The 24,818-nt window shown below is 46.7% G+C and overlaps 2 protein-coding genes across 2 annotated transcripts in view; one reads left to right on the forward strand and one right to left on the reverse strand.

Moving 5' to 3' along the window:
* Nucleotides 1-2,133: 2,133 nt before the first annotated feature.
* LOC144728667 (uncharacterized) lies at nucleotides 2,134-11,391 on the reverse strand. Its single transcript, XM_078608253.1, has 5 exons — nucleotides 11,068-11,391; nucleotides 7,251-7,413; nucleotides 5,175-5,268; nucleotides 4,677-4,770; nucleotides 2,134-4,102 (listed from the first exon to the last, which is right to left on the reverse strand). The coding sequence occupies exons 1-5, from the start codon at nucleotides 11,377-11,379 to the stop codon at nucleotides 3,773-3,775; spliced, it is 993 nt and encodes a 330-aa protein (XP_078464379.1). The 5' UTR covers nucleotides 11,380-11,391; the 3' UTR covers nucleotides 2,134-3,772.
* A 2,403-nt stretch (nucleotides 11,392-13,794) lies between these two features.
* REXO2 (RNA exonuclease 2) overlaps nucleotides 13,795-24,818 on the forward strand; it is a 34,976-nt gene continuing 23,952 nt past the window's right edge. The window contains exons 1-2 of the mRNA XM_078608256.1: nucleotides 13,795-14,177; nucleotides 23,633-23,716. Of these exons, the coding sequence (XP_078464382.1) occupies nucleotides 13,935-14,177; nucleotides 23,633-23,716 (327 nt within the window). The 5' untranslated portion in view covers nucleotides 13,795-13,934. The remainder of the gene's footprint in view (nucleotides 14,178-23,632; nucleotides 23,717-24,818) is intronic.

The following is a 24,818-nucleotide window of genomic DNA, read 5'->3' on the forward strand; positions in this document are numbered from 1 at the left end:
AAACGGATCAATTCATGAAATGTATTTTAAAAATGCTGTTTAAAATAAACATGTCCTCTTGTACACATCTACATACCCACCCTGACATGTCACGTATAACAACAAAATAACCACACCTATGACTTACGAACCTTGTCCCCTGCAATCTGACGACACCTAGACCACACCAGCATGACATTCACATTTAGCTTGGCGTGACGTGACTGTGAAATGTCAGAAACCCCTGGGTCAGAGAAAGAGACAAATAACATTCCTGTTGCCATGTATGACGAAGCAAAGCTGGTCCGTTGCGTACTTTGCAGGCAACTTGAGCATGCATATGTCACGTTGCAATGGCATGCCTGTCAATCCCTTATCAGTGCCCACCTTATTAAAGACCAATTCAGACCTTATTGGTCACCCCGTACCCTTATAAATCTCAACGCTCATGGACTTTGTCCATGAATAGTCCCATGGACTTTGTAGGTACGCCGAATGGACCTGAAAACTCAATTTGTATAAGAATACGGGTAAACCGTATGGGTTGACAGGTATGCAATGCACGCATGAGTTATACAGTATCTTTAAGTAGCCACATGCAGTGACATGTCCTATTACATTCCAAAATATGTATTCATCCTGGAGAAATCCGATGAGAAACAAAGCTCTTTATCACAGGTGTCCAGTAGGGGCGGGTCAGAAAGTTCCAAACAGTGGACAAACACGACTATTGGCTGTTTTAAGTTGGGGCATTGGTCTGGATGACGCTGCTACGGGGAACACATTCCTGCGGAGGGAGCTGGTAGGAACGTTGGGTTGCCCGGTCAATGGCCAGGGTCAACGGCGGCGTGGTGTATTCCGCAAATATGCCCGACTGTGAGGGCAGGCACAAGCCGGCGTGAGTAGGTTAAACGTTGAGTTTTACAAGGGCACCAAGGGGTGACAAGCCCCTCCCCACCTAGCCCCACCCAGCCCCTCCCCAACCTCCCAGCCCCACCCTCCCCACCCAGCCCCTCCCTGCACGACGGACACAATAATCCCCTGTGGGCTGGTGTAACCAGGAGGTTCCTACCAGTATAATGCACTTGAGACATTGTTGGTACAAACGGATGGGTTTTCAAAACATACATTTTCATGCAAATTATCTGGTGGTCGAGACAATGGGGCTGGCAGCCAAGTGAGAGAACGCGTGAGAGACCATGGACTGGACAAGGTTTAAATGAACACTCAATCAGGTGGCACGCAGGTGTGAATATGGATACATTTTAATGCAAGCTACAGCTCTCAGATGACACTGACCATTGTAGTACAACCAAGTTTGAATTCATAACTGTATACATTTGCATAAAAATATGGAAATCTGTATTTAAATCACATAACAGTAACAAAAATAACAGGATAGACTCAAGCTAAAAATTTACATTTACTATAAGGTAAAGTTTAACAAAACTGTTTTTCCATGACCAAATTCTCTAGTTTATACACAAAAAATATCTTCTTAAAAACAACTAGTTTTATTAAAACTGCTGACAATTTTTCTTTTTCATCTATGGTATTGATATTAATAAGTAAAAAACTGTAGAGAACACTTCCACATTCCGACATTTTAGCGAACCGCTGCGAATTAAGACTATTTAATGAACCACTGCCAATTAATACACCAATCGCTTGCAAATGAGCAATCACGGAGCATTGTTAACTCACAACACGCCAGAACACGCTTACATCACGTTACTTATTCTTTGGGTCTTTCGGTAAAGTCATAGATAGGTTCAAATAAAATAACAAAAAACTACGTTTCGACCGCTTGTGCTGCGATTGAAACGTAGTTATTTATTTTCTTTAAACCTATCTACGTGACTTTACCGAAATAATATGAATTCCTGCAGTCACGAAAGCTTTAAGTCAGGATTTTAATCACGTTATTTCCCAACGTGTGTGATTTACAATTGTCATTGAAATTAACTCCCAAGCGTGCCGAGGCTCTGCATTGCAGCTAAACCTCACCGATGTTCTTTGTGAATACATGGGGCTCCAGTCGCTGTTATTTATGACTCGTGGCAAAGATGAGAGTACACATATGGCAGACAAAATAGACCAGCTTAATTATCAGGAAAATGGAAACGAATGCATCAAATAAAATCACAATCTCCATTTTTTTGCTCAAATATCGTTTTATGGTCATACTTGTTTTCCAAAAAATGTGGTAAAACACATCGAATACCGATTTTAAAAAACAATGTATGTTCTTGTTTAGAGTAAAATATGGGGAGTAAATGTTTTAAAATGAATGTGACAATTTGAGGAATTCCCCTGCCAAACTAAAACGTTGTCCTCTTAAATTGACTCGAATGTGTTCCTTGCATGATAAAAACTACAAATTACCAACACTTAAAGAATACTGCTGTCACGTTCCTCTTTTCAATTTAAACCATCTTTAAACACTGTACACAATCAACTATGACTTCAAATAAAATGAAAAACAGCATCTCCATGCTGGCTTTTATTTAATTTAAGATGCCCAAGTATGACTCAACATCAGTGGCGTATTTGAAAATAATCCTCTGGAAAACACCTCCGCTCAAAAGGTTCCTGAGTCGTTTTGAGTCTGATGTAACGTTGGTTCTCCCCTCTCATTGCTGTTTGTATTCAAACTCAACTTTTAAAAAAACAACCCGACATTTTTGTACATTTGTACACATTTTTTTTTACTTTTGTACATAAACTGTATAAAATTAACAAAGTTGTGTTCTACAAGATACCAACAGTTCACAGCCACATACTTATTCTGGCATGGAAGTGTGAAACAGCAAGTCCGCTGCATAAAACTTTTTAAACTGGCAGGCTGGCTGGGTTTTTTGTCAAGCGAGTGTGAATGAAATGCACCGTCCCAGGCCAACTTCCAGTAAAACGCATCTTAGGGTTGTGTGTGGCCTGATTAAGGTGCTCAATGGTGTTCATTTCCCAAAATAACAAATGTTGCCAGAAGCTTGGGCACCAAGAGCTGGTGTCAGTTCTTTGTGTACTCGTCACACATGCTGCCAACGTTATCGGCGTCAACTGCATGTGCACTTGCACACACTGGGGGAATTGCACCGTGGTCAACGGGGGAAGACCAATTTTAGACAGCCAATCACAGCAATTCTCAAATTCACTTGTGTACCACCCCTCCATAGGAGACGTACACAACCAAACGAGGGTTACTGCACAGCAGACACAGCTGCTGAATACAATATCCTGTATGACACTGAATAACACAAGATTTATCAAACCATAGCCTCTGCCCAGAGATGCTGCCATCTACAGTTATACTGCTGTACTGTTGGGTCGTATTCTTGAGCAGAGGACATTGCTATTGTATGTGGAGCGGCGAGCTTGGCATCACTTAACTCTGCTGAATATTAAAGGTTAAAGACTAAGAGGAGGATATCACACCAAATATTCAGCAAAAAAAACCTTACTGGATGCTTAAATTCTATTGAAAATTCATCACATTTTGGACGAAATTTTTTTTGGGTAAAAATAAAAAATAAAAATCCTCCCAAAATCTGTAATGTTCCAAGTAGCTGCCGAAGGTATTTAACAGAGAGCTCGGTATTTATGACATGGAAAAAGCTCCCGAAACTGTGAAACTAAGATGCTCTCACCTGAGTTGTTTACATTTTTTAAAGAGCGGTCTTTCGCCTGTCTGTGGCTGAAGACAGGCCTGGAAACAGCAGTTCTCAGTAGCCACGCGGCAACGGTTAACAAATTAACTCCACACGCTCGCTACAACCTAAGCACATGCATCCACCTAGTACATAGGTCCACGCCACTGCTGAAATGGTGGCCTCTGCTGATAAGGATGCTGCTGCTGTTGCTGGTATGATTGATGATGTTGCTGCTGGTAGTGGAAGGGTGCAGGCTGGGCCCACTGGTTTCTCTGCCATCCCCAAGCGTCGGAGGGATTCCGTCTCTGCTGCTCACCGACTCCCACGGCCCTGCCACCACCGCTGGTCGACAAACGAGCCTCATTCTCGCCCAGCACGGCCTGCGACGGCAGCTGCTGCTGCTGAAGGTGTTGTAGGGGGTAGCTAATAGCATGTTGCTGCCTGTTGGACTGAGGCATGTTAAAGTTGCTCACCTGGAGAAAAGAAGGACAACGGTCCCCAAATTAGTCTTGTTGTCAAGGAAAAGTGTTGTTAGCAATGCAAATTAAGACCACACAGTATATCAAGGGATGGTCGAGCTAGAACCATAAATGATATACTCTTGTTAATATCCCCCCCCCCTTGCACTTTCCCTCCCCTCCCTCCCAAATATATTTCAAATGTGGCACTGGTGTCATGTAATGAGGCAGAGAATATCTCTGTATATCTCACAGAAGTGTGCAAACCCAGGTACTTGGGGGTATCACAACACCCTCCACTAGTGACTACAGTGGCAACACCACTGGACCTGGTATTCATTCGAGGCCGTGTCTATGCCATGTTCAAATGCCAATTGGCTTTCGTGTTGTGCGTGGCTAGGACTCTTGATGATGTAAGGATTATGTCCGTGTGCCAATTTGACCAGTGCGCAACTGCTACCCACAACACGGACAATCCCACACATAGCAGACATACTAAGTCGTTCGAGCCACATAGCCGAGTCTTAAAAACTCAAGTTTTGCAGCGGCATATGAAGGGTACCCAAGTATCAGCAGTTATGTTACTCACCGAAGCCTGCAAGTGTTGTGCAGGGTTTGACAAAGGCATCTGATAAAAGTACGATGGATGCAGCGCATTTCCATTGGCTGGGTTCCCATTGTACCTGGAAATGATAACTGTGTTAAAACACATGAGGCCATTTGTATGAATGTTGAACTTCTTTCGCACCGTACGTAGCCAACCGTGCTAATCGGAGGTGCGGTAGCGGGACAACAAACTAAACACATAAAGCAGTTTTAAAGAAATCAGCTTTCAATCTAGATTTAAACGTGCACAGCTCCAATGGCTTCCAAATATCGGAAGAGCGTTCAAGACGGCCGCAGAAGCGCATTGTCCACGTTGAACATTTCCTGTTGCAAATGTGTAAATGACAACATGATCCAGCAGATATAAGTTCACAATTGTTGGTGTAATGGTCGCTCTTGCAAAAGAACAAACAATATTTGGTTCATATTGTTTGTAATACATCATGTGTTTATTTATCCATTGTTAGATGGTGAGCCTCACCTGTTGAGAGATGGATTGGCTGCTCCGTTGGTATTTTCCTGCTTGTGACCGGTTCCCCACAGCTCTGCCTTCTCTTCACTGAAATGAGTGCTCCCTGCAATCCACAGCCCAAAGGCGGCATGAACCAATCGATGGTGCAAATATTTTCAGGGTCTCCCAAAAGTCCCACCGCAATCAATCACTCCTATAGGCCAAATCCACAAATGGAGATTTTTTTGCCGACACAAAACTCGTTTCCCATGTGTTATCGCCACCCAATTGAATATTTAAACTGCTTGTCTCGGACACACTAGCAGCCTTAAAATTGGGGAAAATTATAATAAATAACGAGACTACATTGGCTGTCATGCAAAAGCACAAATAAGAAAACTCACAATTCATCAATACCATTTCCTTTCTTATGAAACATTACATAAAACGATACATTTTTTGCAATCCCTTCATAGCAGAGATATTGATGTTGATGAATGTGTTGAGTTTTTTTCACTTTAGAGTAAGATAGAAATAGTTTAGCTTTATTTGGATACTTCTAAGTGCTTTGCTTACCTTTCCTATACTTTGCTGCACTATTGTGCTGTTGTATTGTTTGTTGTTGTATCGTTCTGACTTGCCCCTTAATGGACATTTGTGAAAAAGAGCTTTATAGCTCATCGGATTCCTCCAGCATAAATAAAGATTCTGATAATTATATAAACTTGCAAAAATTCGCTATTATGGCAGGTTTGAAATTGAGGAGTACGAAGTCCTGCATTTCATTTCCCTCAAAACTATTAAACTATTATAATCTCTGGTTCTTTCGGTAAAGTCACGGAGATAGAAAAAATAATAAAATAAAACACGACGTTTCGGTCGCAACACAAGCGTTCGTCTTCAGGTGAAAAAACTATCTGCTGTTGTGGCTTTACATAGGCACGGGAAGGGGGGGGGAGTTCTGTCGAGTCGTGGCTGTAGGAGTTCACGAGGGGGAGGATTGTGGCGTGCAGGGAAGGGTGGGGGCTGGCACAGGGGGGAGAGGGGGGGGGTTGTGGCGTGCAGGGAAGGGTGGGGGCTGGCACAGGGGGGAGAGGGGGGGGGGGGTTGTGGCGTGCAGGGAAGGGTGGGGGCTGGCACAGGGGGGAGAGGGGGGGGCGTGCAGGGAAGGGTGGGGGCTGGCACAGGGGGGAGAGGGGGGGCGTGCAGGGAAGGGTGGGGGCTGGCACAGGGGGGAGAGAGGGGGGTTGTGGCGTGCAGGGAAGGGTGGGGGCTGGCACAGGGGGGAGGGGGGGGGGGTGTGGCGTGCAGGGAAGGGTGGGGGCTGGCACAGGGGGGAGAGGGGGGGCGTGCAGGGAAGGGTGGGGGCTGGCACAGGGGGGAGAGGGGGGGAGGGTTGTGGCGTGCAGGGAAGGGTGGGGGCTGGCACAGGGGGGAGAAGGGGGGGCGTGCAGGGAAGGGTGGGGGCTGGCACAGGGGGGAGAGGGGGGGTTGTGGCATGAAGGGAAGGATGGGGCTGGAAAAATTATCAAGTAAAGGAGCTCGAATTAGTAATCGGACGACGACAACCTCCCGTGCCTATATAAAGCTACTACAGCAGATCATTTTCTCACCTGAAGACGGACGCTTGTGTTGCGACCGGAACGTCGTGTTTTCTTTTATTATTTTTTCTTCTACCTACGTGACTTTACCGAAAGAACCAGAGACTATGGATTCCTGCAGTCACGAAAGCTTCAAATCTAGACTATTAAACTATTTTTTATTTCACTAGCTAAGGCCCTCTGAGCTATATAGCTCTTTTGCAGAAGTGACCTGGCCACAAATGATAGCTCATTGAAGTGGTTCATTATGTGGAAATTTATAGCAGCCAAAACACTCTGAACGCGTGATGTTGATTCTAAATGTGGAGGGAAAAACCCGAGGACCTGGAAAAAAATCCACGTGACCACAGGCAGAGAGACACGCAAACTCCAAATATACAGGCGTCAGTGTCGGGATTGAACCCACGACCTCCTGCATACCAGGCAAGGCGGCTAACATCTTGCCACCGTGGTGCCCCAGTCCATAGGAGTGAGGCGAGACATCCGTCTGCCTGGGAGACCGTACCTGTGCGATACTGCAGCTTGAGCGCGCGTCCAAAGAGGCGGATGCCGTTCATGAGGCTCATGGCGTATGGCACCGACTCCTCGTGCTTGAACGTCACGAAGGCAAACTGCTTCAGCTTGCCATCCTTGTCCTTAGCAATCCACACCTTGACCAAGGGACCCGCCTACACTCGTCAGAATGCACGGAGGAAACGCACACGTGATAACATCACTGAACAGTATCGCAACTCGAGTATACGAAAGTAACGTGTTGATTAATGTCATCAACCCTTTGTCCTCACCAACCCCGAGTCTCTGTATGTCATCATACTGGGCATTTGTGAAAATACTGGACATCTGTGAAAGAGCTTTATAGCTCATCGGATTCCTCCAGAGTAAATAAATATTCTGATCCCGATACAGTTGTCCTATACCCAACACACAAGCATCTCAACTCCCCTCCACTTCACCCCAATCTCTCGTGCCATCACCCCGGTGCGTTACAGATAAAAACGCACACTAACAAGCGTATTATTACTTAGATGATCATGTTCGTGATGATTCTGATCCAAGTGTGGTTTTCTGAGTTAAGTTGTGTGTTGATTAATTATCATCTCAAGTGTTCACCACACACTACTTGTCTTTGACTCCTGTACTTCTCGGCTTTATTTCCTGATGATGCCCGAGGCCTTTTTACAAACGAAAAAAATGCAGGAAAAAAAACACGTTTGTCGATGTTTCATTTTCTCTATGCAAGCCACCCACTTTAATTCAGCACATCAAATGTGATTAATTCCGGGGTCAAAATAATTTATTCTGTACTTTAGAGTGCAAATAAAATTACGTGCATTGAAAAGCTTGTTTTTGAACAATTTATGTATGATCCTGTAGAGATGACAATGGCTTTGCTGCCCATGTCAACCCTTGACCCTACAATAAGTGAAAGCCTGCGCATTGCTACACAACAGTTTACGTAATGAGAGTTTGATAGCTCGCATCACGGCTATTACAATTAGAATAACGATCATGCCGACTGCAAAGTCGTCAAATGCCATTTAAAACAAGGCGATATTTATGTACGTGTTTAATTGTCGAATTTGCGATCATTAAGTACTATACAGTATGAAAGACGGGAAGACAGACTGAAATTCTATAACAATGCGCGCATATGGACAAGTGTATTTCGCGAGACCGTATTCAACGCGCACAGATTTTGTACTTTAATTCAAAACATTTACATCACCAATCATCATTAGAAAATTGTGTCAATCAAAATAGGGATAGCGTGAGGGCATTCAATTTTAAATCATGATCACGGTTCTCGACTGCTCACTCAACTTGAGCGTGGAAAAACGAGCAAAAATACTATTTATTACGAGTATAACTATGTACGGTAAATATTTTAGCAATAGTAATTATTCACCATAATACAGATTTTTTTGCGTTAGTTCGTGTAAGTATAAATGTGTCGTTAAACCCGCCATCACCCGACACCGCCAATTAGTAAAGTTTGTCACGTAAACAGAACATGGCAAAGTCGTTACTCGTACAGCACACCGGTGTGCTGGAGAGTAAATCCACAACGTTTCCAATCTGAGTATGACGATTCGCCAGTAATTATTACAACCGGCATCATTGTTAATGTTGCGGGTTTTACTCTGCAACACACTCACCGGGGTGCTGTACTCGTAACGAATTGGCACGTTTTGTTCACGTGACAAACCTTCCAGCAACAAAACAGGTGTTAAGATGTTAAAACACTAAACCGAAACCTTTTAAAAGGAATTATGTGTTAGACCAGAGGACGAGGCTCATAAGAAAGCCGTCTCTGGTGAACCAATCAGTTTCAAGGACAATGCATATATTATCAGTGTGTTTTTGTTTGCATTCTGTCCACAAGTATTGTGGTTAATGCAGACATGATTCCTTGTAAAAGGTTTCAGTTTGGTGTTTTAACATCTTAACACCTGTTTTGTTGCCAGAAAAAAGGGGAAAACCATATTATCATTATTTCTTGACTGAAAGCTTTCGTAACTGCAGGAATTCATATTCTTTGGGTCTTTCGGTAAAGTGACGTAGATAAGTAGAAATAAAATAACTAAAAATAACCTAAAACTACAACGTTTCGATCGCTTGTGTTGCAAGCGAAACGTCGTAGTTTTTAGTAATTAAATCCTTTATATTAAGTTCACTTGCTTGCTTGCGTGCTTACGACCGTGCAAATCTTTCGGTCGTTTTTTAACCCACTTCCCGTGATCCAATCGAGCTGACATTTTGCACACAGACTCGTTGTGCGTGACAATTTCTTTTCGTGAAAATTTTTTCCCAAAATGTTACACTTTTTAGGAATTTTTTTTTTTATATTTAATTACCAATTGCTTAATGGTGGCAGGCAATCATCCGACCCATAGGTGGCAGCCATCTCAAGCCAGAGGACGAGAGGACTCTAGCCGCCACGCATATAAAGGATTTTTTTTTTCTTTCAACCCATCTACGTGACTTCACCGAAAGACCAAAAGAATATCAATAATATTGATGTCATTCGTATATTTTCTATTAGTTACCATTTAGAAGTTTGTGGTTGATGATGCCGATGATCATTTAATTGGCCATCACCATTAAAGGCGATTATATTCCTAGTTGATTGACGAATCAACTTTCAATAATAATAACTGCCGTTGATATTGTATTTTATCACGTCAGTTGATTATACAAAGTGCTTTGTATGTTCATTACACACACAGTGCTTTCCACAAATTAACCACTTTTAAATCCAGATTGCAAACTTATTTCTTTACAGCTTTTTGTGTTTAGTTTGTTGTCCTTCCCCGGCACCTTCAATTAGCGCGGTTGACTACGTACAATGCGAAAAAAGTTCAACATATAAATAATCATTAGTGTCGTACCCAAGGCGCGTTACCTGCACGCAGAACAGTTGCTCCTATAATTATTGTTCGTGTTGTTATGCATTACTATGACTAGAGTAGAATAATGCGACCTCCGATGATACGCGAACCCGAATGATCGTGGCCTTCGCGGCCGTGTTTTCTCCTGCGCCGAATTTAGTGGCGCGACAACTTAAAAACAAATAAAGCATCAACACCGTCAACACCATCAACAGCGTGTGTATGATGAGTAGATAACACATCAACACCATCAACAGCGTGTGTATGATGGGTAGATAACACCATCAACAGCGTGTATATGATGAGTAGATAACACATCAACACCATCAACACCGTGTGTATGAGTAGATAACACCGTCAACACCGTGTGTATGATGAGTAGATAACACATCAACACCATCAACAGCGTGTGTATGATGAGTAGATAACACATCAACACCATCAACAGCGTGTGTATGATGAGTAGATAACACATCAACACCGTGTGTATGATGAGTAGATAACACATCAACACCATCAACAGCGTGTGTATGATGAGTAGATAACACATCAACAGCGTGTGTATGATGAGTAGATAACACATCAACAGCGTGTGTATGATGAGTAGATAACACATCAACAGCGTGTGTATGATGAGTAGATAACACATCAACAGCGTGTGTATGATGAGTAGATAACACATCAACAGCGTGTGTATGATGAGTAGATAACACATCCTCAATGCCGCGGCACACCGCGCAGGAGCGCGCATCTCCCCCCACCTCTCACGATGATCCGCGCCCGCGGAGCTACAGGCTCGGGCGAGTTGGTTCCCCCCGGGCCACCTCCCCCCCCCCAACACCACCACCACTACAGCAGCAACAACACCACCACCACAGCAGCAACAACAACAACACCGCGTCTTTGTGTAATCGACCTCTCCAGGGTCGTCACCTGCAGGAAGAGCTCGAAGAGGACCTCTTCAGTGGCGCGCGGGTCCAGGTTGCCCACAAAGAGGCAGCGGTCCACATCATCGCTCGAGCCCATGTTTCGCCTCGGGTCGACCTCGCGTTCTCTCCGGCTTCTCACCACCACCACCACCACCAAATCGTCGTCGTCGCCGTCCTCCTCCTCGTCGTCGTCCTCGTCCCGCGCGCGGGGAATCTGCGACGCAGGCCTCACAGAACGCGCGCCGCCATGAGGGTCCTCAGCCTGCCGTAAAGCCTGGGTCGTAAAGCAGCTGCATTGGTCGTAAAGCAATGCCATTGGTCGTAAAGCGTTAGGGCGGGGGGGGGGCTGTCGTAAAACTAAACCCGTGACGTGACCGAAACTTGAGTTGAAGCATTCTATTCTAGATTTGAAGCTTTCGTGACTGCAATGATTCATATTCTCAGGTTTTTTCGGTAAAGTCACGTAGGTAAAACATTAAAAGTAATGAAAGTAAAATAAAACAAAACAAAAATAAAAATAAAATTCACGACGTTTCGGAGGCAACACAAGTCTCCGTCATCAGGTGGGACCGTCACAGCCAGATTAGCTGCATCAAGTGAGCCAGATTAGCTGATGCAGCTAATCTGGCTGTGACGGTCCCACCTGATGACGGAGACTTGTGTTGCCTCCGAAACGTCGTGAATTTTATTTTTATTTTTGTTTTGTTTTATTTTACTTTCATTACTTTTAATGTTTTACCTACGTGACTTTACCGAAAAAACCTGAGAATATGAAGCATTCTATTTTTCGATTTAAAGCTTTCGTGACTGCAGGGATTCATCTTCTTGGTTCTTTCGGTAAAGTCACGTAGAAGGGAAGTAATAAAATAATAAAAATATATATTATATTATTATATTATTTTATTATGTTTTATTTTTATTATTTTATTACTTCCCTTCTACGTGACTTTACCGAAAGAACCAAGAAGTTGAAGCATTCTCTTAGCTTCTTTCAATAAAGTCACGTAGGGGAAACATAATAATAAATGTAAATTTATTTCAAAATATAAATAAATGAAAATTGATATATTTTAATGTAGTATTAAAATGTTTTTTTTATTATTTAATAAAAAAATAAATGAAAATGTATTTCTTTTCATTAATTCTTATGTTTTTAATCAATTTTCATTTTTATTATTTTATTTCGATTAATATTTTTTTTTACCTACATGACTTTACCGAAAAAACCTAAGAGTATGACTCCTTGCAGTCACGAAAGCTTCAAATCTAGGATTGAGTTGGCGCTTTCGTGACTGCAGGAATGACCACTCTTTGGTTCTTTCGGTAAAGTGACGTTGAAAGAGAAAATAATGAATTAAATAATACCACACGACGTTTCGATTACAACACAAGCAATCATCATCAGGTACAAATGAAAGAGAAAACAAAACCTAGCAAACTTAGAAATATAATGTAATACAACACATATAGTCGGCTAACACAGCCGTCACCACCCTACCTGGTTGATTACGTTCTTCCAAAGATTGCTAAATTTAAGAGAGAGACTAAACACAGAACAGGAGACACCAGAGCCGGCCCAGCCACTCAGCGACCCTTGCAATTGCAAAGGGCCCCGTGGCCAGCAGAGGGCCCCCTAGAGTCACTGCTAGCTAGTGGGTGAAAAAAATCATACATCAAAGGGGCCTCCAACCAAATTTTGCTTAGGGCCCCCAAAGGTCGGCTCTGGGAGACACACAGACAGACACACAAGTAGAGAGAGACACACAACATAGGCACACAGAGAGAGACAACACAGAGACACACAGAGAGAGACAACACAGAGACACACAGAAACGACGCCTCTGTGTCGAGGCCTTAGATATTATTTTCTCTCTCTGCGTGACTTTACCGAAAGAACCAAAGAGTGGTAATTCCTGCAGTCACGAAAGCGCCAAATTAAGTTTGAACCACCTCTACGGGGAGGTTTTAAGTTTATGTTCTCTCTCTGTGTGTGTCTCTGTGTGTTGTCTCTGTGTGTCTTTCTCTCTGTGTGCCTGTGTGTGTCTCTCTCTCTGTGTGTCTCTGTGTGTGTCTCTGTGTCTCTGTGTGTCTCCCTCTCTGTGTGTCTCTGTGTGTGTGTCTCCCTCTCTGTGTGTCTCTCTCTGTGTGTCTCTCTCTGTGTGTCTCTCTCTCTCTGCCCGTGTGTCTGTCTTTGTGTCTCCGTGTCTGTGTTTGGTCTCTCTCTCAAATTTCACACTTAACTTCTAATTTAGCAATCTTTGGGAGAACGTAATCAACCAGGCCACGCGTCAATTGTGTGTTGACCGATTCTCTGTGTTGCATTGCATTACATTTCCAAATGTCACTAAGTTTGTTTGATTTAGTGTGGTTTCTCTCTCTCTGTCTCCCCTCGTGTTGTTGTTTTGTTTCCTGCTGTTGCGCCAGGTCTCTCATTGACATGCTGATTTCTCTACCCCCCCCCCTCTCTGCTTACGTGTCTATGTCCTTTTTTACAGAAAAATATTGGAAATAAATTGAGCGTAAAGTCTATTGATGTTTTCAACGACCTAAATGTTTCATTCATTTTTTTCTCCGAGAAAAAAATCTAATTGACAGTTTCGCCAATTTCAGAGCTGCAAGCGATGGGCGGAGCTCTCCGCAGCCGACAGTCACCACGTGGCGCGCGACGCGAGGCCGTCGATTCCGAATCGCTTATTTTTTTATTCAGTGAGGAATCGCCGCGCGCAGGATCGACTCCCGCGGCAGCGCTCCCCCCTCCTCCCCCACGAGCCGCTCGGGCCGCACTCGCTAACGCGGGGAGGAGTGGGGCGGGGCCGCGTGGCGTGATATCGATTCTAGCGCAGTCGACTCCCGGTAATCGATTCCTCGCCGATGCGTCCTGCGGTGCTGATGATGACGGCGCGGGCCGCGGCGGCGGCGGCGAGTCGGAGTGCTCCCCATGGCGCCCTCTCCTCCACCTCCACCTCGTCCACCTCCGTCTCCGCTTCGCGTGGGCATGGGGAGACCCAAGCGCCTCCATTCGCGCGCCACGCCCGCAGGAGCGCGGCCCACTCAGCTGCGACGGCGGCGGCGGCTTCCGAGCTTGGGAGTCGCGTGGTGTGGGTGGACCTCGAGGTGAGGGGCCGAGATGGAGAGTCGTGGTGTGTGTGGACCTGGAGGTGAGGGGCCGAGATGGAGAGTCGTGGTGTGGGTGGACCTCGAGGTCAGGGGCCGAGATGGAGAGTCGTGGTGTGGGTGGACCTGGAGGTGAGGGGCCGAGATGGAGAGTCGTGGTGTGTGTGGACCTGGAGGTGAGGGGCCGAGATGGAGAGTCGTGGTGTGTGTGGACCTGGAGGTGAGGGGCCGAGATGGAGAGTCGTGGTGTGGGTGGTCCTCGAGGTCAGGGGCCGAGATGGAGAGTCGTGGTGTGGGTGGACCTGGAGGTGAGAGGCCGAGATGGGGAGTCGTGGTGTGTGTGAACCTGGAGGTGAGGGGCCGAGATGAAGAGTCGTGGTGTGGGTGGACCTGGAGGTGAGAGGCCGAGATGGAGAGTCGTGGTGTGTGTGGACCTGGAGGTGAGGGGCCGAGATGGAGAGTCGTGGTGTGTGTGGACCTCGAGGTGAGGGGCCGAGATGGAGAGTCGTGGTGTGTGTGGACCTCGAGGTGAGAGGCCGAGATGGAGAGTCGTGGTGTGTGTGGACCTCGAGGTGAGGGGCCGAGATGGGGAGTCGTGGTGTGGGTGGACCTCGTGGTGAGAGGCCGAGATGGGGAGTCGTGGTGTGGATGGGCCTCGAGGTGAGGGGCCGAGATGGGGAGTCGTGGTGTGGGTGGACCTGGAGGTGAGAGGCCGAGCCTGGGGGGGAGTCGTGGTGTGTGTGGACCTCGAGGTGAGAGGCCGAGATGGGGAGTCGTGGTGTATGTGGACTTGGATGGGAGAGGCCGAGCCAGGGGGGAGTCGTGGTGTGTGTGGACCTTGAGGTGAGGGGTCGAGATGGGGGGGAGTCGTGGTGTGTGTGGACCTGGAGGTGAGGGGCCGAGATGGGGAGTCGTGGTGTGTGTGGACCTGGAGGTGAGAGGCCGAGATGGAGAGTCGTGGTGTGTGTGGACCTCGAGGTGAGAGGCCGAGATGGAGAGTCGTGGTGTGTGTGGACCTCGAGGTGAGGGGCCGAGATGGGGAGTCGTGGTGTGTGTGGACCTCAGGCCGAGATGGGGGGGGGGGGGGTCGTGGTGTGTGTGGACTTCGAGGTGAGAGGCCGAGATGGGGAGTCGTGATGTGTGTGGACCTCGAGGTGAGGGGCCGAGATGGAGAGTCGTGGTGTGTGTGGACCTCGAGGTGAGGGGTCGAGATGGGGGGTCGTGGTGTGTGTGGACCTGGAGGTGATGGGCCGAGATGGAGAGTCGTGGTGTGTGTGGACCTGGAGGTGAGAGGCCGAGATGGGGAGTCGTGGTGTGTGTGGACCTGGAGGTGAGGGGCCGAGATGGAGAGTCGTGGGGTGGGTGGACCTGGAGGTGAGAGGCCGAGATGGAGAGTCGTGGTGTGTGTGGACCTGGAGGTGAGGGGCCGAGATGGAGAGTCGTGGTGTGTGTGGACCTGGAGGTGAGGGGCCGAGATGGAGAGTCGTGGTGTGGGTGGACCTCGAGGTGAGGGGCCGAGATGGAGAGTCGTGGTGTGTGTGGACCTCGAGGTGAGGGGCCTAGATGGGGAGTCGTGGTGTGGATGGACCTCGAGGTGAGGGGCCGAAATGGGGAGTCGTGGTGTGTGTGGACCTCGAGGTGAGGGGCCTAGATGGGGAGTCGTGGTGTGGATGGACCTCGTGGTGAGAGGCCGAGATGGGGAGTTGTGGTGTGTGTGGACCTCGAGGTGAGGGGCCGAGATGGAGAGTCGTGGTGTGTGTGGACCTCGAGGTGAGGGGCCTAGATGGGGAGTCGTGGTGTGGATGGACCTCGAGGTGAGGGGCCGAGATGGGGAGTCGTGGTGTGTGTGGACCTCGAGGTGAGGGGCCGAGATGGAGAGTCGTGGTGTGGGTGGACCTCGTGGTGAGAGGCCGAGATGGGGAGTCGTGGTGTGTGTGGACCTCGAGGTGAGAGGCCGAGATGGAGAGTCGTGGTGTGGATGGACCTGGAGGTGAGAGGCTGAGCCTGGGGGGGAGTCGTGGTGTGTGTGGACCTCAAGGTGAGAGGTCGAGATGGGGGGGAGTCGTGGTGTGTGTGGACCTGGAGGTGAGAGGCTGAGATGGAGAGTCGTGGTGTGTGTGGACCTCGAGGTGAGAGGCCGAGATGGAGAGTCGTGGTGTGTGTGGACCTCAGGCCAAGATGGGGGGGGGGTCGTGGTGTGTGTGGACTTCGAGGTGAGAGGCCGAGATGGGGAGTCGTGGTGTGTGTGGACCACGAGGTGAGAGGCCGAGATGGGGAGTCGTGGTGTGTATGGACCTCGAGGTGAGAGGGCGCCCGGGGGCCTCATTCACGCCTCCCCCATCGCAGGGACGAACGCGCATGGAAGAGTAGGCCGAATACAGAGCATGAGGAGAGGGGGTGGGTCCTCCCTCTTGTGGAGGAGCTTCACACGGCAGTGGTGTGAGCAGGCAATGTCCAGCCCTGCTGCAAATTTACCTAGGCGAATACAGGATCACAAAATCACTGCAGTTTATAATTACAACGATAAACCCCGACGTTATCTGTATGTGACTGTCCCTCCCGATTTAGCCAGACCTTTCTTTATAAACACAATTCTGCGTCGTACGGTATGAGTATGATATAACATGTTCCACAGATTACAAATACCACCACGACCACCAGTGCTTTATTGCAGCCGGGGCCGAATTCCGGAAAATATATCCCCCTCCTTCAGGCTGGCTGAAATCAATCTTGATGCTATAATAACAACTAAGCCATAATGCTGCTGGGGGAGAGAGGCAGCCCTGCACATGCTTGCGAAAGATTCTCCACTAGGGGGAACTCCAGCTGAATAGACAGAGCCTCTGGCTGAGTAGATGGATAGAGCCTCTGGCTGAGTAGATAGATAGAGTCTCTGGCTGAGTAGATAGATAGAGTCTCTGGCTGAGTAGATAGACAGAGTCTCTGGCTGAGTAGATAGATAGAGCCTCTGGCTGAGTAGATAGATAGAGTCTCTGGCTGAGTAGATAGATAGAGCCTCTGGCTGAGTAGATAGATAGAGCCTCTGGCTGAGTAGATAGATAGAGTCTCTGGCTGAGTAGATGGATAGAGTCTCTGGCTGAGTAGATAGATAGAGCCTCTGGCTGAGTAGATAGATAGAGTCTCTGGCTGAGTAGATAGATAGAGTCTCTGGCTGAGTAGATAGATAGAGCCTCTGGCTGAGTAGATAGATAGAGTCTCTGGCTGAGTAGATGGATAGAGTCTCTGGCTGAGTAGATAGATAGAGCCTCTGGCTGAGTAGATAGATAGAGCCTCTGGCTGAGTAGATGGATAGAGTCTCTGGCTGAGTAGATAGATAGAGTCTCTGGCTGAGTAGATAGATAGAGCCTCTGGCTGAGTAGATAGATAGAGCCTCTGGCTGAGTAGATAGATAGATAGAGCCTCTGGCTGAGTAGATAGATAGAGCCTCTGGCTGAGTAGATAGATGGAGCCTCTGGCTGAGTAGATAGATAAAGCCTCTGGCTAAGTAGATAGATAGAGCCTCTGGCTGAATAGATAGATAGAGTCTCTGGCTGAATAGATAGATAGAGCCTCTGGCTGAGTAGATAGATAGAGTCTCTGGCTGAGTAGATAGATAGAGCCTCTGGCTGAATAGATAGATAGAGCCTCTGGCTGAGTAGATAGATAGAGTCTCTGGCTGAGTAGATAGATAGAGCCTCTGGCTGAGTAGATAGATAGAGTCTCTGGCTGAGTAGATAGATAGAGCCTCTGGCTGAGTAGATAGACAGAGCCTCTGGCTAAGTAGATGGATAGAGCCTCTGGCTGAATAGATAGATAGAGCCTCTGGCTGAGTAGATGGATAGAGTCTCTGGCTGAGTAGATAGATAGAGCCTCTGGCTGAGTAGATAGACAGAGCCTCTGGCTGAATAGATAGATAGAGCCTCTGGCTGAATAGATAGATAGAGCCTCTGGCTGAGTAGATGGATAGAGCCTCTGGCTGAGTAGATGGATAGAGCCTCTGGCTGAGTAGATAGATAGAGCCTCTGGCTGAATAGACAGAGCCTCTGTACTCGCTACGTATTTGGCCCACGCTGCTGGCCAGACGTCTTGCAAGAGGTGGGGGGGGTACCCACATTTTACCCCACCACTTGTGAGCTGTACTATGCCCATTCATACGGTGTCTCAGGGCTTTACAGGCGCTTGTGTGCACGTGGCGGTGTGGTGAACTTCTTTCGCGCCCTGCGTAGCCAACCGTGCTCATCGGAGGTGCGACCAAGTAGTTGATGAAACATGTTTAAGAATGGGTCGAAAGAGATGACGATTAACGAGGTGAAAACGAGAGCCAAACGGAAGGGCAGCAACTAGCGACAGCTGTAGGTGGCGGTGCGATTAAACCAACCGCGGGGTAACAGTGCAAGTCATTTTATATTCAATACCCGGGTGAGTTGGATGTGTTGAAGAGATGGAGCGAGGAAATCCGTTCGGGATGCGAGGTGGATTATTTACGTCGCAGGAGCATGTGAGAAGGCGGCTTGGGGTTGTCTTCATCCAGCAGTGGATTGACCATGGCTAATGATGGTGATGGCCGCTGTATAGATTGTGTGCGTGGCATCGTACAATCCACATCACCGAATTGCCAACGTGTAACGGGTTGTACAGAGAAGTCGTCACGAATTAAGACACTCTTTAAACTTCAGAGTCATTCTGTCTTGATGTGAAACATTTCAAATATTTGTGGCTCATGGAAATTCCGAGGAAACACACAGCGAGACAGTGTTCATTGTTTTATCAATGTTCTCCATTTCCCAAGTGAAATTGCAATCATGCTGTCGGCATCACGTCATGAGAGGATAGGTATGAAATAATGTTTTCAAATATTATTTTGTTTTTATTACCTGTTGCATTTTGTGTTCCAGACACAGATGGAGCTAAGACGAGTAACATCAGAATGTGACATTTTATTCAGCCAGCTGGCTAGTATCATGCAGTCTGGTGAAATTTCTGCAATAGGCAGGGACATTCCTGTCAAATGAAGTCAGCTAACCAGGAATCAATAGGATACATTGTAGGGGAAAATTACTACTTACTGCATTCAGTTAAGTCTTTGAAACTCATTGCACCGTCAGTTTGAAGCTGCTTCAATACATCTAATTCGTCTGAAATTTAATCCATTTTTAGTGAATTAGGACTGGAGGTGTTGATGGATTACGGTTTATATTGCATCACAGACATTCTAGTGTATTGGCTTTAACTCAACTTTTGATGGAAACGTCAAATTTTACCCGTGCAGTGTGCATCGCTTTAAATAGGATTCAGGGTAATTATATTGCATGTCACTATTGTCGGCTAGGATATTTTCAGTTTTTTAAGTAATCGGAAGCAAAAAAAATGTTCCAACATCAATAATTATTCCACTTAGAAATCAGCATTAGCTTTATCCAGCACACTTTTATGAACAATGAAAATAATATCTTTATTTAAATGGTCGAGACTAATGACGGAGTGGCAGTCAAGGGTGGGAACGTGCCCGAGATGATCCGTACTGCGGAGATGGAGCAATGAAATCAGCTCGAGTTCACAAGCTATATTGATTGTTACATCATGGGACTGTGAGAGATGATAACAGCTGGAGGAGGCCTTCATCCAGCAGTGAATTGACGATAGCTGATGAAGATGTTGTTCACCACACGCATGAGTAGCAGCAACATAGTACTCGATATCATCAACTGACGAGAAGAATTGAGCAGGAGTAGAATTGAGTACGTTCTGTAGTTCTTCAGTCGTGACCTGGCAATTCCACAATCTGTCAGTGGGGGTCAGTGTTGCCCACCAAATGCTGTTACTAAGCAGCCTCATTTCATAGCGCACTGCAACTGAAGATCCGCTGTGTTTAGATGTATCATTAATTTTCCCATGAAGGTAACCATCGACATTATCTGTGTGTATGATGTGAGCATATATGAATTAGAATAGTGCATCCATGATTATACCAACTTGAACATTAGTTGCATTGGGAAACAAGAGATTAGTGCTTCTTCTTGATTTTAACCTTTTGTCAATCCACTGCTGGATAAGAACCCTTTATACCGTGTTTGTCATGGTTTTTCATATCATACTTCACCATGCAGGTCACTACGTGTTGATGAAAGGGGCCACAGAACAGTTAAAATATCGCTCGCCAGTCACTGGGTTTATAGTACGGTGCACTAACCACTCTGCCACGATGCCCCCTGTAATTATTTACTGTGCGTAAAATCAATGCTGCATTAACGTAACTCGTTAATGCGACATTGATTGTTGTGGCCGGCTTTCAAAGGGTCCTGACTGCTTGCCTTGGTAAAATCTCACTCTTCATGCTCGAGTAGCGTTCATGCCAGAACCCAGCAGTAATGGATTGCTTCGTGCACGCTCAGGAGCACGATGTGAGCGGCAGGCTGGGCTTGACGGTTATGAGACTCGTCAGCAGTGCTGCAGTGGCAGCACTAAAAAAAAACCTTTGCCAAAATTTCAAATAGAAATTCCCACCATCGTAAGCGGCACTACATTAAACAAATACTACAAGAACATAGCATGCTTACTGGAAATATTTAGACTGAAATATACTCGAGAATAAAAAGCCTTGCTTATTCAGACTGTCACTTGCCTCCATTGTGAGTCATAGCGTTTATAAGGCCACTGTTAACAATATATCACAACATTCCTTCCAATGTCGTTGATGAAGCAGTTCCAATGGCCGATCGCGAGAAGTCTGTGTGGACAGTGTTGCTCGCGCATGCTGGGCCGCAGATAGGGAGGTTGCGATATCGCAGGACTATGATAAATCAAGCGATGTAATATCCGCGACATAATTGTGCCATCCATTTTCTAAATATCTTTGGTAATTGTCGTGGAGAGACGAGGGAGGCATTGACACCAGAGATGGTGCCTAGGTGTCTTGGAATTATCCACAAACAACGGCACCAGCGCGTGGCCACCACCCTTCGAAGCCTGCAGCAACCTTTACGAGGGAATGATCTGCTTGCAGCCTCGTTGTTGATTCCATCGTCTGCTGCAGCCTGAGAATAATCTCTCGGTCCCTTGTTTATGGTGCTTGTCACAAATTACATCTTGTTGTGTTTTTTTTGGATTAAAACTGCAGCAAAGCTCCCTTTCCGGCAAAATATGTGAGGTGTTTTAACTGTTTGCATGAAATAAGGATATCCCCAGTATAAAACACATTCCTGCGGAGGGAGCTGGTAGCAACGTTGGGTTGCTCGGTCAATGGCCAGGGTCAATGGCCAGGGACAATGGCGGCATGGTGTATTCCGCAAATATGGCCGACTGTGAGGCCGGGCACAAGCCGCCGTGAGTAGGTCAAACGTTGAGTTTTATAAGGGCACCACGGGGTGACCAGCCCCTCCCCACCCAGCCCCACGCCCCACCCTCCCCACCCAGCCCCACGCCCCACCCTCCCCACCCTCCCCTTCCCTCCCCACCCAGCCCCTCCCCACCCAGCCCCTCCCCACCCTCCCCTCTCCACCCAGCCCCACCCCTCCCATTTTTGGGTGCACGACGGACGGACACAATAACCCCCTGTGGGCTGGTGGAACCAGGTGGTTCCTACCAGTAAAATAATAATATTCAACCCATTGTTGATACAATGGATGATGAAGGCCTCCCCATGCTATGGCGCTCATGGGGATTTTTGTTAAATCTTCACCATGCCGGTCAGTACGAGGAGGTGAATCTGGGAGAGGGCAGGGACGATCTAATATCGATTGCCAATGATTTTGACCATGGCTGGGAATCCAATACGGATTTCGTGGTTCATAACACAGCACGGTAACCACTGCACAATCACTGGAATTTAATTACCAGAACCAGAGCAGGCATGCATCAGAATTAAGCACAAGACGAAGTTTTACATCTCGGTTTTTGTGCGATGATTGGTTGACTGAGCTGAGACCCTCGGCTCATTGCCCTTGAGAACTCGGTTAAATCACGGGCAGCTGCCAGGATTCGAACCCAGAATCTCAGTGGTGCCGGCTCAGCACTGACCTCTGGGCCACCCGGCCACATCATTATCATTGCAAATTTTGTTAACTTCCAACTCATGACCACTAAGCCATTAATCAATTTGGCGTGAAGTCTGTTATTATTAATGTATCATCTTGCTCTTTTATATGATGCATTACAGTCTGTGGCCCAGGAGTGATTAATTATACATTGGTTGTTGCAGTAATGCTGGTTAAAGTGATTCGTGTTCTGTGTTTAAGTCAGGGTGCAAAGCCTGTTAACTCTTACACATATGAATGAATGCATTTCTCTGAATCACATAGATGGGGCTGCGTGAGACACTTATCTGCTGGGCAGTAAGGTACCTACAGGGGTAATAATAATACACCCGCAAACAAAAACCTTATGAAAGACGCAATGCAGAAGATGCCTGGTTTTGATCTTCCGTAATGCTCATGGTGCACCCTAAACCGCATCCACACAAAACATGGCAGATGCGGATACCTGATGCACAAAATGAAAATTGAAAACTCTCCAGTAGTGTGCGACTGTGGTCATCCAGAACAGATCGTACAACGTGTAACGATGCATGGCCTGGTCCACAAATACGAAAGAGGCATAACAGGGATGATAGACTCCGCTGCTGCTGACGCAAGTTACCTCGCTTGACCGCCTGAATCTGAAATTGTAGTTTCACTGCATCTACATAAACTGTATGAAAGAAGGGATAACACAGCAAATTGGTCAATGTGTGATCCAGTAGAAGTATTTGAAAAGCCTATTTGGGCCTCGGGAAACTTTTTCCTGCCTGTCTTAAGACGATAATGTGTAAAAATAACAGAACCTTTGCTGGGGTTCTGGTCTATAACCTTTGTATTCAAGGCCTGTGCTACCATCTGGGGTAAACAGATTGTTATGGCATCAGCCCAGTAGCCATTGATAAGTCAAAGCCCCATCCTCAATGTTTCTTTGCACCTAATTTATTCTGGCCCAGTTTTGGACTGTGCGCAATAGATGAAAAGAATGCATTAGCCCTTTCAACTCGGCAATGTGTGCTGTGGTTCGAGCGCAAAATTACCTCCTATTAGGCACTCTTGTGATCTTTATAGGACTGCATCAACATATTGCCTGGCTTGAGGAGTATTCTCTCTGATTGGTTCAGTTTGAGTAATTTACCAAAAACAAAAGCATTATACATGCTTTCAAGATAACCGATGTCTCTAATACACTGTGCATAAGGCCAGTATAATTGACAGTAATTTCTGTACTTTTCTAATTTGGTGCTGCTCCCCCCTAATAGGCTGACAATCCGCAGCATCCCAGGGAGGTGGTGTCTCAAGGTTTAGCCTCCTGGTGAGCGGCTTCCATGCTGCACGGTTGCAGTGTCTGTGTTGCCAGGGTCTACAGGACAGGAGTGGACGTGCAGTTTGGCCCGGGTTCAAGTGCCTGTGATGAATGTGCATTGTGTGTGTGTGTTTCAGATGACAGGGCTGGACATCGACAAGGATCAGATTATTGAGATCGCTTGTGTCATCACCGACTCCAATCTCAACATCATTGCGCAAGTGAGTTAAGGTTTCTGCCTACTGCGATGGAAGACCACAAATTGTTTTACTGCTTCTTGTGCCAATGCAACATTTAAGCCATCTATATGTTATGCATTATTGACAGTAATTGCTGCTACATGCATTTAAGAGCAGCTGTCATTTGGCATGTATGTTCTGTTTTGCATTGCTTATCCATTATACTTGCTTAACATACAGGCCAATACTAACTGGCTGGCATATCATACCTTTCATTGCAACCACAGTCTAATGTATCCCTCTAACACCGTCCTTGTTTGAGCAGTTGCTGTTAAAATGTCTGCTCATTACAAACCCACAGTCTCGCCATGACAATGTACAGGTATTATGCAGAATGGATTAGTGTATCATGTGTATGCAATTGCTTTCAAGGGAGACATTGCAAAGGCGGGCGATCGTGTAGGTGTCAGCGGTGTTGTAGCGGTGCTCTAACCTTGTTGAATTTATAGTTGTTCCACTCTGGGGGGCACTGTTGCTCATGCCACAAATGGGTTATGTCAATGGGACTCTGCCATGAATTATAAAGAGGGCTGTGCCACTCATTAAAATTTTATCCGGTATTCTAAATCAGGAAACCCACACTAAATAATGAAATGAATATTAAAATATAGAGATCTGGGCTCGCCACAGCAGAATTGTTAACTCCCTTCCCCATTGGCTCATTTTCAGCATGGTTTATTGACGATGAGTGGGGTTTTCCAGAAGGCGCCCTGTTTGTACCTCGTGATTCTTAGCACCCCCTGCTCCTTCACCTGCATTTCCGATGCCTCTTACAGACCCACGGACTCGCACAGAGACCCACGGACTCGCACAGAGACCCACGGACTCGCACAGAGACCCACGGACTCGCACAGAGACCCACGGACTCGCATAGATGCCCATGGACTTGCATAGAGACTCACAAATACACTCAGAGATACACAGACTCACAGATACCTTCGGACTCCCATCGAGATTCACTCACTCGCAAATAGACTGACAGATTCGCACAGACATTGGCTGGTGGATAGAGAGCCCCTGGGAACTGGGGGCCATAGTTTCGGTACATCAGCCATGGTGGGGGCAGTATGACCATACTTCACCA

This window comes from Lampetra planeri, chromosome 29 (assembly GCF_965212315.1).
Source record: "Lampetra planeri chromosome 29, kcLamPlan1.2.h2, whole genome shotgun sequence".
Classification (NCBI taxonomy): Eukaryota; Metazoa; Chordata; class Hyperoartia; order Petromyzontiformes; family Petromyzontidae; genus Lampetra; species Lampetra planeri.

Bases quoted from the DNA above. Each gene is read 5' to 3' on its own strand.
- LOC144728667 (XM_078608253.1), bottom strand. From the start codon at position 11,379: ATGGCATTGCTTTACGACCAATGCAGCTGCTTTACGACCCAGGCTTTA. The intron at 7,414-11,067 runs GTGACGACCCTG...TGACGAGTGTAG, and splicing joins TCTTCGAGCTCTTCCTGCAG to GCGGGTCCCTTGGTCAAGGT. The intron at 5,269-7,250 runs GTACGGTCTCCC...TGTGGATTGCAG, and splicing joins CAAGCTGCAGTATCGCACAG to GGAGCACTCATTTCAGTGAA.